Source organism: Leishmania major, chromosome 35 (genome assembly GCF_000002725.2).
Source record: "Leishmania major strain Friedlin complete genome, chromosome 35".
In the NCBI taxonomy this organism is placed as follows: Eukaryota; Euglenozoa; class Kinetoplastea; order Trypanosomatida; family Trypanosomatidae; genus Leishmania; species Leishmania major.
The window spans coordinates 590481-615000 of NC_007284.2; the positions used below are offsets into that span (position 1 = coordinate 590481).

The 24520-nt window shown below is 57.6% G+C and overlaps 7 protein-coding genes across 7 annotated transcripts; all 7 read left to right on the forward strand.

Annotated features, from left to right (window-relative positions):
* Positions 1-67: 67 nt before the first annotated feature.
* On the forward strand, positions 68-1417 carry LMJF_35_1360 (hypothetical protein; the record flags this gene model as incomplete). The annotated part of the gene is made up of 1 exon (XM_003722481.1): positions 68-1417. The coding sequence occupies one exon, from the start codon at positions 68-70 to the stop codon at positions 1415-1417; it is 1350 nt and encodes a 449-aa protein (XP_003722529.1).
* Positions 1418-4201: 2784 nt separating this feature from the next.
* On the forward strand, positions 4202-4564 carry LMJF_35_1370 (hypothetical protein; the record flags this gene model as incomplete). The annotated part of the gene is made up of 1 exon (XM_003722482.1): positions 4202-4564. One exon carries the CDS (start codon positions 4202-4204, stop codon positions 4562-4564), a length of 363 nt encoding a protein of 120 aa, XP_003722530.1.
* A 1118-nt stretch (positions 4565-5682) lies between these two features.
* Positions 5683-7155, forward strand: LMJF_35_1380 (metallo-peptidase, Clan ME, Family M16; the record flags this gene model as incomplete). Its single annotated transcript, XM_003722483.1, has 1 exon — positions 5683-7155. One exon carries the CDS (start codon positions 5683-5685, stop codon positions 7153-7155), a length of 1473 nt encoding a protein of 490 aa, XP_003722531.1.
* A 3362-nt stretch (positions 7156-10517) lies between these two features.
* On the forward strand, positions 10518-12560 carry LMJF_35_1390 (conserved hypothetical protein; the record flags this gene model as incomplete). Its single annotated transcript, XM_003722484.1, has 1 exon — positions 10518-12560. One exon carries the CDS (start codon positions 10518-10520, stop codon positions 12558-12560), a length of 2043 nt encoding a protein of 680 aa, XP_003722532.1.
* A 2085-nt stretch (positions 12561-14645) lies between these two features.
* Positions 14646-15344, forward strand: LMJF_35_1400 (conserved hypothetical protein; the record flags this gene model as incomplete). Its single annotated transcript, XM_003722485.1, has 1 exon — positions 14646-15344. One exon carries the CDS (start codon positions 14646-14648, stop codon positions 15342-15344), a length of 699 nt encoding a protein of 232 aa, XP_003722533.1.
* Positions 15345-16631: 1287 nt separating this feature from the next.
* On the forward strand, positions 16632-18995 carry LMJF_35_1410 (putative threonyl-tRNA synthetase; the record flags this gene model as incomplete). Its single annotated transcript, XM_003722486.1, has 1 exon — positions 16632-18995. One exon carries the CDS (start codon positions 16632-16634, stop codon positions 18993-18995), a length of 2364 nt encoding a protein of 787 aa, XP_003722534.1.
* A 1721-nt stretch (positions 18996-20716) lies between these two features.
* Positions 20717-22612, forward strand: LMJF_35_1420 (putative peroxisome targeting signal 1 receptor; the record flags this gene model as incomplete). Its single annotated transcript, XM_003722487.1, has 1 exon — positions 20717-22612. One exon carries the CDS (start codon positions 20717-20719, stop codon positions 22610-22612), a length of 1896 nt encoding a protein of 631 aa, XP_003722535.1.
* Positions 22613-24520: the final 1908 nt, after the last annotated feature.

Genomic DNA, 24520 nt, shown 5'->3' on the forward strand with positions numbered 1-24520 from the left:
ACATTCGGTAGGCGGTCGTGGCAGCAGCCTCGGCGCCGCACAGAATCCGGAGGGGTTGGAGGACCACATGCAGAACAGCATCTATGTCGGGACAGACACCTGTATGGACTGCGGCTTCACCCGCGGCAGCAGCGTGTGCTGCCCGGTCACCCGTCGGCACCACGGCACCGATGAGCTTATTACGTCTGGCAGACATCGCACCAGTCACAGTCGCTTCTCCTCCGCCTCCAAGGGCATCTTTGCAAAGGTTTGGAGCAAGCACCCTATGCCGCATGCTCGGCAACCTGCCCATTTCACACGAGTGAACGATGGGGGTATTATACCGACCTCCGAAGCGCTCCATCCCTTGGCCCCGGGTGTAGAAGATGCCACCGCCGAGGGCACAAACGAGGATTCACGTGCGGCGGACACGTCACGCGTCGGCGGTGCGGATGACATTGTGAGTTTGAAGAACGGCATAGAGGACCGTGAAAACGGCGACTCTGCGCATCAGCACAACGGAATCGACGCGCGCGAGGACAGCGCCGGAGTAGATGAGGCTGTCGGCCAGGGGGGCGGCGAGATGCAGTATTACTGCTACACGGACGAGAAAGGCGACATGTACTGGTACGTGCAGGAGCTGCAGGACTCGATGCAACAGCAACAACCCGCCGCCGACGCAGAGACGGCGCACACGAGTTCACAGGCGACCACGTACTACTATGAGTCTCAGGCAGGGCAGTATTGGATAGACGGCTCAGTGCCAGAGGGATCTTACGTGTGCGAATACGTGGATGAGAACGGTCAGACGGTGTACTACCTCTACACGCCAGAGATGGATGGCGCCCAAGACAACACCGCGTCCACTCCTCAGCAGACGCAGGACACCAACAGTGGCGGCACGACCTCTACGTCGGCCATCGCGGCTACGGGGTCGCACGTCGCCTCTGAGGAAGCGGGCAACGCCGCTGCGCCGTCTAAGCGAAAGACCCCAGGGGCGTTCTTTGCGGCCATCAAGGGCGTTTTCAAGCCCCACCGTAGCCGCCACACCCTCTACGTAAATGACGACCTCGCTGCCCATTATGGTGAAGACGCGAATCCCTCCTTTTTCGTGACAGGCTCAGATACAGAGCCACCAGCCCCGCTGGGGACGGTGATCAGTGAGACTCTCATGACTCCCCGCAATAGTGAGGTGAGCCTTTCTGAGAATGACAGGGGGGAGTTACTGGACATCCTCGACGCGGCAGAGAGAAAACGGTTGAGGAATGAGCGCAAGCGCTTCATTAAGGAACTCACCGCGAGCGAGAAGAAGGAGCGCGAGATCATCATGAAGGAGCGGCGCGATGGCATGGCGACCTTAGGACGGGAAAAACGTGCGGAGGCCTTTGTGCTCCGCAATTTCGAGAGCGTCATCACGAAAAGGCCGAAGCGCGTGTAGCCTCTTTAGGGAACATTTTCTTGTCAACGTGCTCATGCCACCACGAGCACGTCCACAAACGCATACACGCATACACAACCGCAGCGCACATACCTCTGCTGTACCACGGCTGCGTGCTGGTCCTCTAGGACGAAATCATCTGCCGCTGAATCGGGCCACGCGCCTAGCGGGTTCTTGATTGGCCTTCATCGTTCTGTCCTCGGTTACGTGCTGTGCGATGGGCGCGAGATGGGCCTGGTTGCATCGCACGCTCTGATCCGGGTGGGACGTGCTCAGGGTCCTGCTGGAGGGCAGAAAGCGGTGGCGTCTGGCGTGCATGTAACAGGGTGTTGCCCAGGTGCATGCCGGATGAGTTTAGGGAGAAAGTTGACCGGCCGCAGGCCAGGGCCCGCTGAGACCCCCTGCACACCCTGCCCGTATGCCATGCCTCTCCCTCCGTTGCCTCAAGCCGTGGCATTCCATAGTCTGCTCCGAAGACTCGTCACATTCGGGTCTGGAGGGCACGGTGGTGCCATTCGGGGGTGCTCTCGTCATGCCTCCGGCATCTGTGCCGCATCAGCCCATCTGGTCGGATGTAGAGGGGATGCCGCGTGCTTGGCACACAGGCGCTGTGCGGCTGATTCGCATTGGATCTCTGCACGCCTCTCTCGCCCATCGCTCGTACTCCGCTGACCTCTGGATGCTTTGGTTGGGTGCGAAACGCCATGCTGGCTGTGCATGGCAGCGCGTGCGCACAGTGATCACACTAGTGGATCTTGGGGCGTGTTTCAGGGGTGGCGTTGCTGACTGGAGGGCGTGGCTGGACGGCCTGCGCGCATGTGCCGCGACAGGTGGGACGCGCCGCCGTTAGTCTGTGGCAGCGGGTGCACTTCGCCTTCTCCGGAGCCCGCGCGCCTTTGACGGGAGTGGGTGTTTCAATATTCTTTGTATCGTCAAAACGATGCGCAGTGAGCAGGCCCAGACCTGCGTGTCGACACCAAGAGTCCGCCAGCCGCGCCGTGGACCAAGCTGCAGGCTCCTCGACTTCCCCACAAAGAGTGGGCACTCGACCCTGAGATGCCACGCACTGAGGCTGCCAGCATCATGAGGGCTATTTAGAGATTGAGGACAGAGAAGAAAACTGTGCTCGCATTTCTCTGCGCAAGCATCGTCGGCTAAGCGTGTGAGAGTGGTACATAGGGTACTGTGACTGAGGGAGGTAATTTTGTCTGTGTGGGCCGGATTTGAAGATGACCCTGGGGAAGGCAGAGAGGTGGGGGAGGGGAGTATGAGTATGCGCGTGGGTATAATACGCGTGCACCCCTCGCACTCCTTTTCTCTGCGGCTCTGCGTGGCGTGGCCGCACTGTTGTTGCGTCACTCTTTTTTGCTGGCGAAGAGAAGCAACCGACAACAACTTGCAAACGCATGTGCGAACATAGTTCAAGATACCAACGCTGTACAGCTGCTCTTACTTTGTCCCCTACCACCCCCGATAATGAGACGTGAGCCGTAGTTCTTGTCCACTGTCTTCGCTCCCTCTGTTCCCCCCCCCGTGAAAGCTACATGTGTATGCATGGGTGTGCGCGTTGTGAATCTGCTCTTTTCTCCTCTTCTCTGTTTGTCTAGCGTCCTTTCGTCCTCCCGCCTCTCTTAGTGGCTGCCGCGTCGCCTTTTCGTGCGCAGGAGTCGGTGGTGTGGATGGTGTGTGTGTGTGTGTGTGTGTTTACGTGTGTCGCTTCACTTCGTCCCTCTTCTTGTGCCGATCCTCTTTTTGACTCCTCACGGTCTCTCCTCCTCTTCCTCCTCCTTTCCCTGCTTGCCTGTCTCCTTGAACCTCTCCCCCCCCGCTCGCTCGCCAGTGCGGCAGCCTTTTTTTTTTTGTGTGTTTTGTTGCTGCCAAGGCGCATTTCCCCTCTTCCCTCCGTGATTCGTCGATGTCCGCGCGCGTCTCTGATGTTGAATGGACGAAGGGTACACGACAGACTTCATGACACTTTATCAATTGCCTTTTCGTTAAAGCCAAGTGCATGTCGCCCCTTCCACCTTCGTGCGCGCCTTTTATTTTCCACGGTGTCCTTCCGCATCTACCACTCCTCTCACCTCCGTTGCACTTTACTTCCATCGTTGTTGTTTGCGTGTGTGCTATCTTCGTCTGCTAGCCACTCTCTCCTGTGTGCGTGCGTGTGGTTCTCTCTTCTTCGTTTGCCGTTGAGCTACTCAGCTTTGCTCTCGTTGCTGGATATCGCTTTCCCACAGCTGCTCTCGCTTGTTGGCTCGACCCCACGCGGTGACACATGAGACCTTTGGTCAAATCTGCAAAGTATGGCCAGCGCGAAGGTAAAGCGGTGGTGTGGTTGTTGTCTTGGTTGCCGGATGGCCGGTAGTACTGCTACCCGAGCCATTCGGGGAGCAGTACTACGCAACTCCCGTGCTTCTGCGTCTCCTCCCTCTGTGCACCCCCTCGAACTCACGCTCGTCGGCTTCACCTGGAACGTCACTCGCCGCCACCTCCTCAGCTGTGATGGTCCCTGTGCACTGCTCATATGATACCCTCCTCTCCTCCGCTTCCTTTTTCTCGCGTGTGCGCCTCTCTCCCTTCTCCCCCAAAATAATATACACTCGCTTGCGCACACGCACAAACCATTGCAGAGACCAGTCCTGCTTTGCTGGCTGTATCGCATCTCTATTCCCTCTTTCCCCACGCTGCAGTGCGCCCCTTTCTTATGCGGAAGGCAACTTGATTCGCAAACGCAGACACAATCGCACTGCAGCTCATACAGAGACCATCCTCGCTTTCCCTAAGATGCAGCGCTGCCATCTCTTAGCCGCCTCGTGGAAGACGAAGGTGGACCCCAAGAACCCTCGGCGCATCGTACACCTGCCGAACCGAACCCCCTGCATGGTGAAACTGGAGGCTGGTACGAAGTACTACTGGTGCTCGTGTGGGCTGAGCAAGACGCAGCCCTTCTGCGACGGCGCTCACCGTGCGTACAATGAGGAGCACAATACAGACCTGAAGCCGAAGGAGTTTACGGTGGACACCTCCAAGAAGTACTTGCTGTGCCGCTGCAAGCACACGGACAACAGCCCGTTCTGTGACTTATCGCACGTCGGCGTGCTCTTCCGGACGATGGTTGGCATCGAGAAGATTCCGGGTGGCAAGTAGGGCAAAAGTGGGATGCACATGATAACAAGGGTGGACGGAAGCGCGCACCAAAGAGGCAGCAGCACAGCAATGCGGAGCGAAGCAGGGCTTCGCCTCTCCTCATTTTCTCTTCTGCACAGCCTCGGCGCTGGCTGTGACTCGTTGCACTACCGTTTTGCTCGCCACATCCGTCGTTTCTTCGCCGTTTCCTTCCCTAGCACTGTAGGCATCTCACACCCGCCCTACGCACTTCGTTTTTGGGCTCTCTCTCCTTGGCCCTCTTTTGTTTGTTGGCTAAAAGATCCCTTTCCCATTCTTTACCTTTACCCGTCCCTTCCCCTCCATCGACACACACATACACACATACACACACACACACACACACACACACACACGTGTACGAGTACACAAACACGCTTCTTCAGCTTTTTTTTGTTTCGCGGGCGCCGGTCTCCCGGCAGCAGTGCGCTTGCGTTGGGGGCGCGGCATCAGCGAGTAAAGCGGCGGAGAAATGCAACGAAAAGGCGAAGGGGAAGGACTGTAGGGCAGAGGATCCCCGCTACGCAGCCCTATTTACGTGGTTCAGGCTCCGTGAGCACATGTAAATTGCTGAAGCATGTGCGTGTGTGTGTGTGTGTACAACTTGAGACACACCAAGTGATTTATTCTCTTTCTTGGTCAGGTATCGCACTGCATTGCGCTCGTGTAGGTGCATATATGTGTATGTGTGTGCGCGTGCTTCCGACTACTCTCAACATGTGCGGTCCAGCTTCTTGGTCAGCTACTGGCTTCCACTCTCTGCACTGACCTTGTCTGCGAGGAGTGCATGGCTCCCACGGGCGGCCGATGTTGCCCTGTTTTGATCAGGGGAGTGGCTGGCACCGGCGTGGGATGTGAGCTCGCTTGCTCTTCCAACCATGCTCTTTCTTCTCTCCACGCCCTTTTTCTTGTTCTCTTCACGCACGACCATCGATCCTCACCACCACCATCTACGTACCTCGCCGCCGATAATGATTCCGGCTATGCCAATGCAGTAGTCAAGTTAGCGAAGGACGCATCTTTGTCTTCTGGGTTGTTGTTCTTAGAGGATACGCAACACACACGCACACACACAGAGTTCTCTAAGGATTCGATCAGTGATGTCGGTTAGCTTTTCCACCCTGGTGCAGCGCGCCCGTCCGGCGTCGAACCACGCGACCTCGGCTGCGTTCCGCGAAGTCCTCAGCAAGATCCCGCCCACCAATGTGTCGACACTCGGCAACGGCGTGCGCGTTGCGTGCGAGGAGAACCCGCTATCCAAGCTCGCGACCGTCGGCGTGTGGATGGACGCCGGGTCCCGCTACGAGCCGATTGCCTACGCCGGCACGGCCCGCGTGCTGGAGAAGTGCGGCTTCCTTGGCACGTCGAACCAGTCATGCGAGCAGATCGCGAAGGCTGTCGAGGAGCTTGGCGGCCAGCTGGAGGTGAGCGTGGGTCGCGAGCAGACCTACCTGTACATGAAGGTCACCAAGGAGAATACTGACCGCGCTGTCAGTCTGCTGGCTGACGTGGTGCGCAACGCTCGCATGGAGGATGCCGACATCGTGAAGGCACGCGCCATGGTGCACCAGGATCAGCACCTGTTTGAGGAGCGCCCCGACGATCTGGTCATGGACAACTTGCACCGCTGCGCTTTCGACAGCACCCCGTACGGTGTGGGTACTCCGCTCTACGGCACGGAGGAAGGTGTGAATAAGGTGACGGCCGAGCAGATGCGCAACTACCGCGCCAGTACCCTCGGCGGCAACCGTGTCGTCGTTGTTGGCAGCGGCGGCGTCGACCACACCGTCCTGGAGAAGGCCGCCAAGAGCTACTTTGGTGACCTCCCCAGGGCTCCTGAGAAGGTCGCCACCGTGATTCCAGAGTCTCGCTACGTCGGTGGTGAGTACCGCCTGTGGAACCTGCGCTACAAAACGGTGAATGTGGCCTGGGGCTTCGAGACCTGCGGCGCCGCGTGTGAGGACAATGTCCCGCTCGCCCTCGCGTGCGAGATTCCGGGCTCTTTCCACCGTTCCCAGCACGAGCTCGGCCAGCACGCCATGCATCGCGTGCTGAAGACCTTCTCCTCGCTCGACCACTCCACCCCGACCAACACCCACTTCAACGAGAAGTCCATCGAGACCGCGAACCCGTTCCTACACAGCTACAAGGACGTCGGCCTGTGCGGCATGTACGTGGTGGGCCGCCAGGCGATGGGTGGCCCGGGCGACGGTGGTGTGATTGTGGAGGTGCTGCAGTACACGATCGCCGAGTGGTGCCGTATTGCGCAGAAGATGCTGCACGACAACGAGCTCGCGCAGGCGAAGGTGAACATGAAGGCGCAGCTGCTTTTCAACATGGACGGTAGCGCCAACTCCGCCAAGGATATTGGCCGCCAGGTGCTGCACTACGGCCGCCGCGTGCCGCTGACGGAGATGTACGACCGCATCGACGACACCACCGCTAGCAACGTCCAGGAGGTTCTCCAGCACTACTTCTACGGCCGCAAGCCCGTGTACAGCTATCTCGGCTACATCTCCTCCATTCCCAACTACGATTGGACGCAGCACTGGTCGTACAAGTACTGGTATTAGAGCGTGGCGACTGAATGCCAGTGAGAGGGCGAAAAGGATGAAGGGGAGGGACATGTTGAGAAAGGGGTACGGCTCGATTACAGGCGGAAGGGTGTCGGTGTGGAAGAGCGACAATGCCACGCGCATACACACGGCGCACAGTACAAGTTACAGCACTCGATTTGCGCAGAGGCTAACCTTCTCTCTGCACTGCATTTTGCTGTTCCGTGTTGCCGTACTTCATGGCCCGCCGCATGTTATGTGCTGACCTCATTCGCGTCTGTCTGTCTTCCCTTCTCCCTGGGTTTCTCTAAGGTTGTAGGAGCACATACACCTTCCCATGGACACGCGCTCACACTCATGCATACCAGTGTGTGCGCCTCTGTTTGTTTGTGTGTGTGTGCATGGATCGTCTGTCTGAGCTGGCGTTTCATGTTTGACTGATAAAAGGGGAAAAGTTCGAGTACAAGGAGAGAAAGGGATGGGCGAGGTGACGTGAGCGACGATGCAAAGAGATGTGCACAGGGGTGTGAGTGTGTACATGTGTGTGTGTAGGTGAGTTTGTGTGTGTGTGTGTGTGCCACTGCCTTGATATGTCGCTATCCCCCTTTGCAGGGTTGCTTTCTGTGCTCTTCCTGGTCTCCTTATTTGCGTTTCCCACTTGTTTCGTGATAGTTCTTAACTACTTAGGAGTGTATGATGTGTGTGTATGATGCGTGTGTATGATCCCCCGCCGCTGATACACAAGTGCACAAACGCCCACACTCATACACGCGCGCACATACACACACAAATATGCAAACACGATACTTTAGCAGTTTTAGTCTATGTTGGTTCTCTGTCTCTGATTCTTCTTTTGCCATCTCCGCCGGATCATCTGTAGAACACCCCACATGCGCATCATGAAGAGGAAGAGGCACACGCACATCTTTGTTCCTTATCTCAGCAACTGTTACTAAGAACAGCAAACCGACGGGCTTAAAACAACAGTAACAAAAAGAGAAGGGAGACACACACACACACACACACACACACGCACACTCAGACACTGGTGAGCCCCGGAGCAAATCGTGGAGAAGAGAAGGCCAGCCGAGGAAGGGACCGGTGCCTGGCCTGTGCATTGGCGGTGACGGGGAGGGGGCGGAGAGGAAGAAGTTTGTCGCACACACAGAGACAGAGACTTTGTGCAGACGTTTTCGGTGCTCCCCTCTCCCTTCTGCGACTTACCCTTCGGCTCGCCCTCTTTTCCCGTCATCTCCCCTCTCCAGGTACGACCCTGCACTGCAACAGCTGCAAAGACAGCACAGCAACCTAGCATTGGAAGGGCAAAGGTGTCGCTTACCTTTTTGTGCGGAGAACCGGGCAGCCCCTAGTGCGGCAGGGATGGTCATGTGTGCGCGCCTTCACGCTGCTCTTTTTGGCTCTCCCAGTCGCTCTGCCCGAGAGGCGAAGCGAACACGGCAGATACGTGAATTTGTCGATCCCTCTCACGGCTCATTACCATGACAAATCGGAAAAAAAATCGTTACCGTCCCTCTCTTCCCCTTTACTTTTTTGTCTTGCGGCGACTCGCGTCATCGCATGCACACCATGCGCGTCCATACGCGCATTCACATCCTACCACAAACCTGCGGGGTGCACCAACAACCACGTGTAGCGGAATCCTGAGTCATTATCCAGACCCTCTCTTCGTTTCACATCTTCATCTTCCCGCTCTTCCGCGTCGTTCTCAGACCTGCCCACTCCCCCGTCCGTTGCTTCATTGGTATTTGTGTGCGCGTGTGGGTGAGTGCGTTGTAGCTCGGTTGTTCACTCCGTTTGTTTGGCGTGCGCGTGTATTTGACTGGGTCGTGAGCGCGCACACATCTCTTTGCTCCCTCCCTCCTCCTTATTGTCCTGTTGCGTGCCGTTCTCTTTTTTTTTGCTCTTGCGGTTGTTGTTGTTGTTGTGTGTGTGTTTGTGTGTTTGCTTCTTTCTTGACACACACACACACACACACACACACACACACACATACACACACACACACACACACCTCTCTCTATATAACTGTTTATACACACACACATATATATATATATATATGTAGAACTCTCTCTCTCTCTCTCTCGCCCCATTCTATTTCTGTATCGTGTAGGCTTTGTGGCTGCTTTCCGTTTTTTTTTTGCGTTTTTGTTTGATCTCGTCCTTCTTCAGGGTGGATTTACGCCTATTTTAGTCGCATTGCTTTTCTTGTCTGTTTGCTTTACGTTTTGTGATTCCTCGCGCTCGCGCACACCCGCGCCCTCGCTCTCTCTCTCTCTCTCTTCGACAAGCAGCACTGCCGCCCACATACCGAGAGGGGGAGCCGAAGCAGACACACATACGCCGAATTTGCCTTGTACGGGTACCCCCACACCTCGTCAAGTGTCTTTGTTGTTTCTCTTGTCCTCCTTGGTAAAGTCCTTCATAACGCGCACTCGCTTTTTTTTTCCTTCGCGCCTCAGTAACTGCTGTTATACGCACGTGTCTGCTTGTTCCGTGTGCGAGCTTTACTCGGATCTCGTCTCCCCGACGTTTACAGCTTCATTCTCACGGACATCGTGGCGCAGGAGAGGAGTGAAGCCCATCACAGGGGTGGGCAAAAAAAAAGTACTGTGTGTGTGCTCGTAGGATTGAGGGCCGGCGGGTCCGGCTCGATTCGAGGAACGAAAAAAGAAACGTGCCTGTGGCAACCTCCTCTGCATCACGACAGCGCCGCCGTTTGTTCAGTTGGCCTCTGACGGAGCACGAACTCTCAAACGAAGCGAACAGAAGTAGGCACGCCGAAGAGAAAGGTGACGGTGGTCACGGACTCTCACGCCTCACCCACCACGATCGACTTCCAGTGCCTGAGCGAGGAGCAGTACATTAGTCGTCTCGAACGCTTCCTCATCCCGTCTCTACTTTTTTGTGTCCCGTGTGCGTCCCTTTCCCGCATCCCGCACTCCTCTCACGGTCTCGCTCGCTTGTGCAGATCCACGGGGTGAGGCTTTAGCGTGTTTTTTTTTTTCGCATCTTCAACGCATGCGTGTGTGCAGCTGTGCGGCATCACTGCATTTGTTTTTTGTGCGATCGGTTTTGCTGAGTTGTGGCTGTTGTGTCGGCCTCTGCGCGGTGGCGTTCCACAGAACACCCCTTTTTTCTCTATCTACCCTTGCGATATCTGTGTTCTACATTTTCTCTGTTGTTTAGCGGGGCTGTTTTCGTAGCCCAGCACCCGTAGTAGAGGCACGTAGCGGCAGTGCTCAGGTGGTGCATCTCCGCTGCGCCGTTCTTCTTTGCTGCTCTTCTCTTTCTTTTCTGCACTTTGTACGTGTACTCGACTTACTCACCTGCCTACCCCGAGTAGCAGCAGTGTGCGGATGGAGTACGTAGATAATCTCTTGAACAAGAAGATCGAGCGGGAGCGGCTCGGCGCGGGCGGTGCTGACGTGTCGTCATCGTCTGCGGCTTCGGCGGCCGGAACTAGCAGCAAGCATGATGATGGACACGGCACTACCGGAGATAGGCAGCTCAAGTCTGCGGCACTGCGACTGTGTTGGCTCTGCAACCGAGCAAGTCCCTTGCGCTTCCGTTTACAAGGAGGCATCCACCTCTGCTTTACGTGCTTCCGAGCGTCGTACTTGTCGTTGCTCCTCCCCATCATTAACACACCTGCCAGGCGCGCGAGTGACGCGAGATTCTTGAAGCTGATCGGCAGCATTGAGAACGAAAGGGGAGGGTCCGTGTCGTCTCCAACTGCTGAGCTACTCACCAGCATGTACGGTGAGGTAATTGAGCCACAGCAGGCATCGTTCGTGATGAGCTCAGCCATGATGCGGCTGCGGCGGGAGGAGGAGGAGCAGCGCCTGCTGTCGGCGACGCGGCGCTCTCACAGCGGTGGTGCCGCCAGCCTCACGAAGAGCGTTAAGTCCTTTTGGAATTGCCCGCTGTGTACCTTCCTGAACGCGGCCGCCGCGCGCGAGTGCGAGGCGTGCGGGTTTGTCAATCCAGGCGAGGTCACCTGCCCCGTCTGCAAGGCGCGCTGCTCCCTCGGCATAATAGGCGCCCCGTCGGCTGAGGAGAACCCCGCCAGCAGGTGCAAGACCGGCGAGCCGCATTGCATCTGGAACTGCCGCGAGTGCGGTGGGCTCAACACCCTCGACGGTGACCGTTGCACGTCGTGCCGCCAGCCGCGCTACTGGGCATGCTCGCAGTGCACGGCACTGCACCACATGGCGCGCGGCGAGGATGGCTTGCGCTACTGTCCCACCTGCGGCGCGTACAACACCCCGAATGACATCTTGGTTGGCCAGGCAAAGATCGACAAGGAGACCAGGAATGCGGGTATGGTGACGGCGCAGCAGAGTGCGGTGCAGCGGCGCAAGGGCGGCAGCAAGGACCGTGACCACAACTGCGGTGACTCACGCGCTGCAGCAGGCGGTGCTGCCATGGCGAAACCCGACGACCAAATCCTCTTTGGCGTTAACGACGCCCATACGCTGGAGGAGCTGGAGCGGCAGAAGCAAATCGAAAATAATGAAAAACGGCTGCTTTCCCGCCTGAACCGGCTGCACATTTCCCGCAACTTGCAGAAGACGGACGGCAACTGCCTCTTCCGGGCTCTGGCAAACCAGCTCTTTGGGCAGCCACGGCTGCATTACCTCGTCCGATCCCTGGCTACCGCGTACATGAGCGAGCACTCGGAAGACTACGCCATCCTCTTCGACGGCACGGCGGAGTGGAAGAAGTACCTGACAGCGATGAAGGAGCAGGGAACCTGGGGTGATGAGCTATGCCTCAACGCTGCCGCCCGTTGCTTTCGGGTTAACATCCACGTCATCACGAGCGACCAGGAGCGCTGGCACATTGTATTCCAGCACGACCAGCTAGGGCGCACGCGCACGGCTCGCAGCGACGAGGCTGCGAGGACGAACGACGTGGCGCAGACTTTGACCAGTTATGAAGGTGTGTCGCTGTTTCTCGCTTACCTCTCCCCTGTGCATTACGACGACATCACTCCCTTGCCCGTGGCACACCTCCAGCTCGGCGAGCTGCTCAGCGGGGAGCTGAACAAGCGCATGAAGCGCAATCAGACGACACACAGTCCCAGTGACAGTGGTAGCAGCACTTCTGCATTAGTATCAGCAGGCCCCAGCACCGGCGGTCGCTGGGCGGATGCTTCGAACTTTTCACACCTGCCTTCCCGTCCGCTTCCCGTGGACCCGGCTAAGTCGCACACGAGGTCGTCTGATGACCTTGTTAAGTCGTGCCTGGAGTCGCCGACCGTGTCAAACGCGGCGGTGCCACCGGTGCCACGCTCGCGGCCGCATTCCTGCAAGTCGGTCACATACAAGAGTTCCGAGCCGCCGTCGCGGCCCCCGCCGACTTCGCCGACTAGCTTGCCAAGCGAGTACACATGCTAGTTGTCATCCTGTGCCCAGCGTGGGGAAGGGAAGGGGGGAGGAGGACGAGACGCCAAAGAGAGCACAGCCAGGGAACGCGCTCACGTATGTGCGTTCGCCTTCCGCTTATTTTCATTGTGGGTGCGCGCAGCAACGTGCTCGCACGGGTGACATAGAAAGGGGTGACTTTGATAGACTTGTGGCCTCACCGATCCCTCGATGTGTCGAACGCGACTACTGCGGCTGTCTCTCGCTCTCCACGTGTGTTTTGGCTCTTCTGACCTTCCCATTCTGTTACCTGCCTCTCCCTTTCCAATGCCGACTCTCTCTCTCTCTTGGACATGCGCATCCTTGTGATCGCTCTGCCTTTGCTTTCTATTTCTGTCTGTTCGGTTTTTTTATATATTTGTTTTGCCTCTCTCCTCTTGCTCGTGCTTTCGCTGCTGATTCTATTTCCTCTCTCACGCACACACACACACACACACACACACACACACACATTTGCTTGCCACGTGAGAGAGCATCAACATTTCTGTTTTTTTTTTTGGTTGTCATTGTGCCTGATTCATGATGTGTTCTCTACTTCTTTCTTCTGCATGCGAGTGTGGTGGATCTAGGTGTGTGTGTGTGTATGTGTGTGAGTGAGTTCCCGTTTGTGCGTCTCTATCTCGTTGTGTTTGTGTGTAGGCCTACCAGCAATGACTCTTATTGGTTTCTTCTTCCCAGTCTGAGTTGCCTCTAGTAGTTTTGTGAAACGCTCAGCGTTGAGCGCCATCTTTTTTTTTTCCGTTGTGTTGTCATCCCTTGTTTAGTTGCTAGCCATGGCTGCGTGTGGCAGTTGTCACTGACCGTGCCATCGCCCTCCTTCTGTTTGTCTCCGCTTTTCTCCGCCCTCCTCCTTGCCTTTTTACGGCTCCCTTTCGGTGATGATCACGAGTTTATCGTTGCCTCTGTTCCCCAACGCGTTCGCTCATATGGACGGTCTGGCCTGCCTCTTGACTCCTCTCCTCACACGATCGGTGCGGAATGGTTATTGGGGAAGAGGGGCCTAAAAACAGCCTAAGAGGAGTGTGTGTGTATGTGTGCGTGTGTTTATGTGTCGTGGTGGCACCCGTCCGCCGCGACACATAAGCACACGCACACATACATACTCATATACATGCACCCGCACCGCCCATCCCCTTCTTACACGCTCGTACCCATTCTTTCTACAGGGGGATCAGCAGACAATACCGAAACATCTTGCGATGCGGACGCACAGGCAACAAGACTAAAAAAAGACGAGCATGGCTGCCCCGAGCGCGCCAGGCATGCAAATACTGCCGCTTTACCAAGAAACGCGACTCGGTGAAGCTATGCAGGAGCTGCACGAGACGGCGCAGCAATGTGCGAGCAAGCTGCAGTGCGTACAAGACGCGCACTCATAGGCAGCATGTAAGGTGAGATGTGGAAGGGTGCGGAAGAAGCGAAGGTATATCGATGAGCTAATGAATGCGTTGATGACTTCACTTGTGTGAGCTTATTTTCGAAGTGAACAGCGCCACGTGCACGGATGCCCAGCTGTGTGTTTACGTGCGTGCGGCTGGGCTGCTTGAGGTGTGCTTTGCCTTTCTCTGCTGCAGTCTCCCAGCTGTTTTCCTCATTTCAATCGCGTTCAACTCACGTGAATGCTTCTTGTCGGAAAGGCTGATCGTCCTGGACGCCGCCTAACAGACACTGGCGCTCGTCTGCCGACTCGCTTTCGCTTGCACACTTTCTGCCCCTTCCTAGTATTCGTTTCGCTGCCGCTTCACATCCTCCACGTGTCTCCGTCCTCCGCGCATGATCCATTCACGTGCATACACACGCAAGAAACACACACACACACACATACACACACACATACATCCAAATACACGAACCCAGTCGCGCACTCAGGTGCGCACATCGAGGGGAGTGAGAGAGAAGAGCGGACGCCTCGCGCTCTTCTCATCCTCGTTCCGCCGCCTTCGCCACACACCACTGTGGACAAGGCTGAACTCTCTTTTTCGCCTTTCTGTCTTCGCTGGTCGTTTACATCGGCACGCACACGTGCACACGGGGAGGAGAGACCCAAGAGGCCGGGAGATGAGCCTTTTAGAGGAGCGCTACGCTCCGCCGTCGCAGCGCGGCGTGCTCTATTTTAATACCATCCCGCGCGACATGCGACCACAGGAGATCCGGCTGCACTTCAATCGGTACGGCGAGATTCGTCGCATGAAGTTCATTCCCTTCCCGAAGAAGGCGCGCCGCCCGGGCGGACCACTTCTCCCATTGCAGTACAAGGAGGGCTGGATGGAGTTCACCTCCGCTAGCGATGCGCAGCATGCGGCGCTGTGCATGAATGGGCAGGCGATTGACGTGAAGCGGCAGCGTCGGTGCTACGGTCAGCTGTGGACAGTGCGCTTCATGGACGGGTTCACTTGGGACTTGCTGGTGGAGGAGGCGGAGGGGAAGCGGCGTGCTCGGCGTGCGGCCGAGGTGGAGGCGCGCAGAGCGGAGCGCTCGATGAACGAGACGTATCGGCGGATGGTGATGCAGGCGGAGCAGCAGCGAAAGGCGAAGCGGCGCCCTCGCGAGAAAGTGGAGGCGGCCAGCCACAGCGACGCGGATGCAGAAGGCGATGCGTCAAACCCGTCCGTAGCTACAGACAGCGGAGCTTCACGTGTTCGCGGAGGTACAGGTCGTCGCACGGCAGCCAAGTCTTTCACCAAGCTGAAGGCGCATTCGGCGAAGAAGTCTGAGCTCGACCCCACAAAGAAGGTTAAGAGGCGCCGAGACGCGTAGAAACGAGCAAGCTGGAGCGGGCGGTGCTGAAGCGATCGGAGAGGGGGGGGGGGAGGGGACAGCGCAAGGCAGCCTGTGGGAGCGGTCTCATCCGCGCGACGTTCTTCCTCCTCCATACATCGGCTCCCTTTTCATCTTCGCCGTTCGCTCGAGTTGTCTCTGCTCTGGTCTCGTACTTTCGGTTGCTCTGGAGGCGCCCACGGAGACTTTCGCGCATGGCGCCGCAGCGTGAGCAGATTCGCTTGTGTACGTATGTGTGCGGCACAAGCGCTCTTATCTTTTCACTGTAAAAGACGCAGTAAGCCAAGCGATCAACGACACAAGGCACAAGACAATACTGTCGCTGCGTAGAGGCGCATGGTCGAAGGAAAGGCTATGCAGATGGACACATGTCTGGTCACGCTTACTCATTGGTCTTTTCCGCCTCTTTCCACATCCCTCTCCCATCCTTCTCTTGCGGAGTGAAAAGGGGGAAAGAAGGGGCGCTTCGAGGTGGTGCACCCCCCGGCGAAGACAGTGCTCACGCGGGTTGGCTACCCCACCTCCATGTGAGGTGCTCTCTCTCTCTCTCGCATTGGTTCTCTCCATCGTTCTTTTTCACTCTCACGCTTCCCGTGCATCTCTGCGTCTGCACATACATCGCATGCACGCACGCTGACTCTCAGCAAACGTGTGTCCTCATCCCCGTATGTAGCGCCACCCTCACCCAATTCTCAACAGCCACACCAACAAACGAACTAACCAGAAGCAAAGTAAATTAGCGACTGCCTGCCACCTACACGCGAGCCCCATACGCGCTCTCTTCACCTCCGACGTGCTGCCTTCATCCGGTTTTCTTTTTTTTTTCCCCTTTCTCTCGAGGTTGGTTGTGATCTTAATCCCGATTGTTTTTGGCCGGGTTAAGCGATCGCGCGCCTCTACGGTTGTCTTCTTGTGTGCGCGCTTCCTCATCACGCAAACGACAAACAAAGCGAGAGAAAAATCTGCAGCGGCGGCTCCGTGACGGGTTGTGCTTTCGTGCACGCGTACGTGTCTCAGCAGTCTTGACCCCAGCAAAAAACGGCCTCGCTCTCTCAGCTCCGCGTCTTCAGCTCGCCATCTGCAACGTGCTTTGGACGTGGTTCTCGCTTGCTGTTCTCGTACCGTGCTTCCCCGTTTGCGTGTGCGAGTATCCGTGGCGGTTTGCGTAGCACCGTAGCCGAGTGCTTCAGCTTCGGCTTCCCCTGCGTCTCGTATCGCAGCTTCTTTTCCTCTTCGTCTGTTGCGTGCAACTCGACCGCAGCCACCATGTCTGGCAAGAAGGCGTCGGAGGCGACCGTGGAGCTGGCCACTCTGGCGGAGCCAGGCTTCTGGAGGCGACGCGTCGAAATCTTCGAGCAGCTATGGCAGCAGCAGCAGAACCGCTACGAGTCGATGAAGGCCCCGATCAAGGTGAGCCTACCGGATGGGAAGGTGATGGACGCCGAGAGCTGGGTCACGTGCCCGCTGGACATCGCAAAGCGCCTGTCCAACTCGCTGCCAGACAAGGTCATTGTGGCCCGCGTGAACGAGGCGCTATGGGACTTGACGCGGCCGTTCGAGGCTGACTGCCAACTGGAGCTGCTGGACTGGGCCGAAAAGGACGCGCGTGAGGTGTTCTGGCACAGCTCCTCGCACGTGCTCGGCTACGCGCTCGAACGCATCTTCGACACGAAGCTCTCCGTCGGCCCGGCGCTGGAGGAGGGCGGCTTCTTTTACGAGGGCCTCACCAATCGCCCGGTGTCGGAGTCCGACTACAAGGCGATCGAGTCGGCCATGCAGGAGCTGGTGAAGCAGAAGATGCCATACCAGCGTCTCGAAGTGTCGAAGGAGGACGCCCTGAGACTCTTCGGCTACACGGAGTTCAAGAGCAAGATCCTGGCAAGCAAGGTGCCGGACGGGGGCTCGTGCACCGTGTACCGGTGCGGTATGCTGATTGACCCGTGCCGTGGTCCCCACCTCCCGGACACGGGCCGCGTCAAGGCCTTTGCTGTGACCAAGAACTCCTCCTCTTACTTTGAGGGCAAGGCCGAGAACGAGGTGCTGCAGCGCGTGTACGGCATTTCATTTCCGAAGAACCCCATGCTGACGGAGTGGAAGACGATCCAGGAGGAGGCTGCGAAGCGCGACCACCGCGTGATTGGCCGCCAGCAGAACCTCTTCAACTTCCACGAGGTCTCGCCTGGCAGCGCCTTCTGGCTGCCGCACGGTGCCCGCATCTATAACACTCTCGTAGAATTCCTGCGCAAGAAGTATCGCCGCTGCGGCTTCCAGGAGGTCATCTCGCCGAACATGTACTCCTCCAAACTTTGGATGGTGTCGGGCCACTGGGAGAAGTACGCCGATAGCATGTTCTGCACCAAGTGCGAGAAGGAGGACTTTGGTCTGAAGCCGATGAACTGTCCGGGCCACTGCATCATGTTCGCGTCGCAGCCGCACTCGTACAAGGAACTGCCGATTCGCTACGCCGACTTTGGCGTGCTGCACCGGAACGAGCTGAGCGGTGCCTTGACGGGGCTGACCCGCGTGCGCCGCTTCCAGCAGGATGATGCCCACATCTTCTGCCGCATGGACCAGATCACAGATGAGATGGAGGGCCAGATGCAGTTCCTCAGCGACGTTTACGGCGTGCTGGGCTTCAAGTTCTATTTTTACCACTCCACCCGCCCCGCGAACAAGCTCGGCTCTGACGCGCTCTGGGACCAGTCCGAGTCGTATTTGCGCACCGCGCTCAACCGGTTCTGCGGCATTCCGGAGGAGCTGCCCGATCCGTTGCACCCGGACCAGCGCTTTCACTACGACGGCAAGCCGGACTCGGTCAAGAAGATGAAGGCGCTCATGAAGAAGGCGGAGCGCAGCGAGGACCCGAACGCGTGGAAGGGCCCGACCAACGGGGGCGATGGCTGGATCGAGAACGTTGGGGATGGCGCCTTCTACGGCCCCAAGATCGACATCGTCGTCGAGGACGCGCTGCGCCGCCGCCACCAGTGCGCCACGATCCAGCTGGATTTCAACCTGCCGAGTCGCTTTGGCCTCAAGTACACCCTTCCCGCCGCAGAGAAGGACGAGACGACGGTGGGCCCAACGGAGAAGCAGAGGCATGCCGACCCTGCCCCGACTGCGTCGTCGCCGGCCGTGGCGGAGGGCGAGAGCAAACCGAAGCCCGGCAAGTACGAGGCTGCTGTGCGTGACCTTGGCATCGACCTCGAGCTGGACGCCAACCAGGCCCGCCCCGTCATGATCCACCGCGCCATTCTCGGTTCCTTGGAGCGCTCGATTGCCATTCTGTGCGAGCACTTTGGCGGCGACTGGCCGTTCTGGCTGAGCCCCCGCCAAGTGATGGTGGTGCCTGTTTCGGCCTCCAACTACGAGTATTCACAGCAGGTGCGCGACACGATACACGACGCAGGCTTCCACGTGGACGTCGACAACGGTGCCGCCACGCTGGACAAGAAGATCCGCAACGCGGAGAAGGCGCGCTACAACTTCATCCTTGTCGTGGGCCAGCAGGAGCAGGACGCGACCGGCGTCAGCATCCGCGCGCGCGGGGAGAAGAGACTGGGTAACAAGTCACTCGTGGAGGCGGTGCAGTGGTTCAAGGAGCTGGCGGACACCCATAACCGGGAGTACTAGGCCACTATGCTTATGACAAATAGGCAGGGCTAGACAGGGATGCGGGGGCGCATGTGCGTATGGTGTGCTTGTGGGTGCTTGGGTGGGTCGGTTATATATGTAATTGTGAGAAGCGCGTGGGGCTTCGGGTCGCGAGTAGTGGGAGAGATTGTACTCCGAGGATGGAGGTGTTAGAGCGGAACGAAGGACTTGTGCGAGACGCGTGTGTGTGTGTGTGTGGCGGGGGTACATGCACCTGGAAATCTATGACTTTTTCCTTTGTGTGTTCGCTACAAGATTTGTATTTGTGGGGTTGTCTCTTTACTCGGCCTTCTTTCTCTCTTTGTTGCCCCTCTTCTCTCCTGCTTTTCGCTTCTGTTTCTCCCCGCACAGTTGGGCGCTGCCTCCTACGTGTGGTGTCCCTCTCTCTCTCTCTCTGCCTTTGTCTTGCTCGTGTCTTCCTCCCCCCTCCCCCGAAAAAAAAACGAAAGAAAGTCACCCTTCATGTTTGCCAGTACTGATTTGCATGGGCACCAGCGAAAGAATGGTCACAGTGGAGTTGTGCACCCATCGAAACAACCGCGAATGAGACGGAAGATGAAAGTGTGGAGGCGCTTCGCGTCGCCACGCGGCTCGAGCGCGGGTTGTCTTTCATCTCTGGTGTTTTTTTGTTTGGTTTGCTTGTGTGGTCTGTCTGTGTGCGTCTATGTGCATCTCTCTATGACTTCGACGTTTCGTCCCCCCTCCTTTGCTGGAGGTGGTTTGCTCGAGCGCTTGTGTGCGAGTCGGTCTCTGTTTTTGCTTTGTGTGCGTTTTTTTCGGTTGCGGTTCTCTACGTGTTGCCGTTGCCTGCCTGTGCCATGGGCGTATATGTCGTCTTTTAATGGTTTGCATACCTCTTCCGTTCCTTGTCTTGGTGCACCCACCCCCTCACCTCACTCCCCCTTGTTGTATGCTCCTTAACAATGGCGTAAAGGCTGAATGATCACAGCAGCAGCACGAAGAGGAGCCCAGAGGACGGAAGGCAAAGACAGAGGAAACGAAAAGGCTTGGCAAAGACGAAGTCATGCGCTTCTCTTGGTGCTGCCTCTGCCTCTGCCTTTTCTTCAGCTACTCCGAACACAGGAATCTGATCACTGGCCTCGCGGGGTGTGCGCGCGAGTCCTTTTCTCTGTCGCACTTTTTTTTCTAAAGAGGGCATGCTGATGCAAGCCGTGTGACGGTCATGTGCACCGCTGATCTATCAACCGCGTTTGACCTGCTTTCGGGCGACTGCGTGCTTACGTGCTACGGATGGAAGAGCGTGGCGAATGTCATAGCACAACCTCCTTCGCTCGGCCTGCCTCCCTCGCTCCTCTTCACGGCGTTCTCACAAGGCCAACGCTACTCTCTCGCAACATCATGATCTACATTAACCTCCTCATCCTTGTATCCCTCTTTGTTTTCTCACCTCGACTTTGCCGAATCGCCGTCCTGATGATGGCCCACATACCCCCCTCCCCCCAAGCATCGTCGTCGTGCTTGTATACACATACGCACACGCACAGTCTCCCCGCGCACACACGCACATACGCCGGAGCCAAACCGTCACAAGACTACGCACCCACCCGTACGTGCGTAGCTCCTCTGCGTATCTGCTAATCTCGCTCTGTTCCCGACGCACCAAAGTCAGTGCGCAACTAACTCTTCCCTATCCGTTTTCATATTGTTCGTTCCTCCTCAACACAAAACAAACGGCCACAATGGACTGCAACACCGGGATGCAGCTGGGGCAGCAGTTCTCTAAGGACGTCACGATGATGCATGGTGGCGTGCCCATGAGCGGCGCTATGTCGGAACAGGATGCCCTGATGGTGAGCGCGCAGGTGGGGGGCGCTAGCCCCATGATGGCGGCTCAGTGGGCACAGAATTTTCAGCAGCAGCAGGCGATGCAAGCGATGCGACAGCAGCACGAGATGGAGCAGGCATTTCAGAACTCGCAGCAGCAGCAGCACGCCGCTGTTGCGCAGAGTGGACAGATGCTTGGCATGGCTGGGCCGCAGCAACAGCAGTTCATGGTGCAGCAGCAGCAGCAAGCATCCATGATGAATGCCGCTATGATGAGCCAGGGGATGATGACGGCTAACATGGGTTTTGGTATGATGATGCCTCGCACGCAGTATCAGCCGTTGCCTAACCTATCCGTGCTGCAGCCCAATCAGCAGCAGCAGCAGCAGCAGCAGCTTGTCAACCTAGCACCAGCGGTGCAGGACTCGGCGTGGGCGGACCAGCTCAGTCAGCAACAGTGGAGCACCGACTACTCGCAGGTGCAGACCTTCAGTGCACCAGGGATGGAGGACAAGACGGTGGAGGAGCGCATAAAGGATAGCGAATTCTACAAGTTCATGGACCAGGTCAAGAACAAGGAGGTACTGATTGACGAGGAGAAGGGCGAGCTGGTGCAGGGGCCCGGCCCCGAGGTCGGGGTGCCAGAGGATGCGGAGTACCTTCGTCACTGGGCCGAGATGGAGGGGCTGAACATGCCAGAGGGTGTCTTCCAGCCGCCTCCGCCGGCGAGCGCGATGATGACCCCGGAAAACGGGGACCCGGACACGTACATCAAGGAGATGGATATGGCCGAGAATGACGTCGAAGACTGGGCGCAGGAGTATGCGGAGATGCAGGAGCGCCTGCAGAAGGTGACGAACAACACCGACTACCCCTTCGAGCCAAATAATCCGTACATGTTCCACGACTTTCCGTTCGATGAGGGGATGGAGATGCTCCAGCTTGGCAACCTTGCCGAGGCCGCTCTCGCTTTTGAGGCGGTTTGCCATAAGGACAGCAGCAATGAGAAGGCATGGCAGATTCTTGGAACGACGCAGGCGGAGAACGAGAAGGACGGGCTGGCCATTATTGCACTCAACAACGCCCGCAAACTGAACATCCGCAACCTCGAGGTTCACGCAGCGCTGAGCGTGTCGCACACGAACGAGCGCAACGCCGATGCCGCCATGGACTCGCTGAAGGCGTGGCTCGTAAATCACCCCGAGTATGAGCAGCTCGCCTCTGTCTCTATCCCGCCTGACGCGGAGCTTGACGTGCAGGAAACGTTCTTCTTTGCCGATCCGTCCCGCATGCGGGAGGCCCGTACCCTCTATGAAGCCGCCATTGAGATGAACCCGAGCGACTCCCAGCTTTTCACGAATCTCGGCGTGCTGCACAACGTAGCACATGAGTTCGACGAGGCCGCCGAGTGCTTCCGCAAGGCGGTCGCGCTGCACCCCGATGACCCCAAGATGTGGAACAAGCTCGGAGCCACCCTGGCAAACGGCGGCCACCCTGACCAGGCACTGGAGGCGTACAATCGCGCTCTGGACATCAACCCAGGCTATGTACGGGCCATGTACAACATGGCAGTAGCGTACAGCAACATGTCGCAGTACAACATGGCCGCCCGTCAAATCGTCAAGGCGATCGCGTCGCAGCAGGGCGGCACGAAGCCCAGCGGCGAGGGTTCCATCATGGCAACACGCAATATGTGGGACCTTCTGCGTATGACGCTGAACCTCATGGACCGCGACGACTTGGTGCAGCTGACATACAACGAGCAATTGGAGCCTTTTGTGAAGGAGTTCGGACTCGAGGGCCACGTCTAATCACCTGCTATACGAGGCAGAGACAGAGAGTGTTTCACAGCAGCGTGGTGGTAAGATCATTGCTGAGGAGTGGGAGGGGGGGGGGCGGCAAGCGATCCCTCGCTCTACCCTTTTCTTGGCCCGCTCTCCTCTCCGCCTTCACCCATACGTGCGTCGCTGTTCTTGCTGTCTCCCCCACTCGCTTCAGAGCTGGTTCTCTCTTTTCTCTCCTTTGTGAGCTCGCCCCAACCGCCCTCCTCCTCCATCAAACGTGTGCGGTTCACCGTCTCCCTCTTTCCTTTCTTCCTTCCCTTTTCTCAAGCAGCGCCGCACACCCCATCAACCAATGAGCCACTCACGCCAATCATGCTTTGTGTTGTTCCCTTGTTGGTGTCCGCTTCTTTGTTTTTTCCTCTCGGAAAAGGAGGCGTCGCCGCTGGTGGCCTCGCGCCCTTTTCGGTTGCCATTTCCTCGCGTTTCCTTTTGCCGTTGTTGTCTTCTCGGGCAGCCACCCTCCGCCTTTGTAAATACATGTGGATGTATGTGCATGTATGTGTGTGTATGTATGTGTGTGTGCGTGTGTGTGTCGTTTCTTCACCTCTAATGACGGTGCTTTTCTTTCCCTCCTTCCACTTCTCTTTTTGTCTCCTTTCCCACTGTGCGCTTGACTGCCTGCGTCTCTGCCCACCCCCTCCCTCTGTGCCTCTGTCCCTCTGCTGCCTCTGTCCCTCTGCTGCCTCTGTCCCTCTGCTGCTGCTGCTGCCTCTGCTGCTGCTGTGTTGTGCGTGAGGCTTTTGGCGCCGCCTTGTCGCCGCGGCTCACTGGGCACGGCGTACGCATGTGTGAGGGAACACCAAGAAGAAAGGGGAGGGTAGGCCACCTCCGTCTTTTGCTACCTGAGCTGCCCCAAACAACCTGATGACGGGGGACGCCTCACAGTGCGTGGTGCATCTCTGCATCCAGCACACCCTCCACTCTGTGTGGGGAGGCCAAGCAGCCCCCCCCCCCCCATATCCCTGCCAATGCTGAACAACCTGTGGCGGTGAAAAGGTCAGGCACTTGCAGCGTGGGAAGGTGAGCGCGATGCATTGCTACTGATGCCGGCAGTCAGATCCTGGATGGCGCTGCGTCGGAGCGACCTGCGGCAGCGAACACGCTTGTACGAATCCACACCATGGGCAGGGTGTCGACGCGACTCGAACGCATCTCACCCGGCCCCCACACACAGCCTACTGGTGGGGAGCCTGAGTGCCACCGCGAGGGAGATGCAGCACGTGGCGGCCGGCATACTGTGAGCGGCTGTGAGGAGGCCTGTGCAGCGGGTGGGTAACGTTTGAGCTAGAGGCCGTGCTCGGGCGGCTGAGTCTGCATTGCTGTACCACGTGTCTACAGCTGCGTCGCGCCACGCGATGGGGCCTGTGACAGTCCGTATCGCGCAAGGCTGGACTCATGTTGTAAGACAGAAGGGGCAGCTTGAGAAACAACAAGAGCCAAAAAAAGGAAAGAAACGTCCCTGTGCACGTATCGACAGCAAAGTGCGGCACACATACAAGGCAAAGGTATGTGGCAGAGAGAGAGGCGGTGTCTGTGCCAGAGGCACTGCGAAATTCGACACATCAGGCCTTTCGCGCGGGCTGGGCGCTCGAGCCTTCCCTGTAAGGCAGTCCTTGAACTCACGTATACACACACATACACACACACACACACACACACACACACAGCAAAGAGAAGCAGGGAAACGAAAGACAACTACCCGAGCGTGCCCGAGCAAACAAGGGAGAACGAAGTTGTGGCGCTGCACGCTTGTATTGAATGAGGTTCAACTTTTCGTGGCCATACACCCTCGAGAATGTTTGCTGCCGTGCCGTCGCGATGGTGGCGACGGTGGGGCGAGTTTTGGCGGCACGGGAGTCATTGAGAAGCAATCGT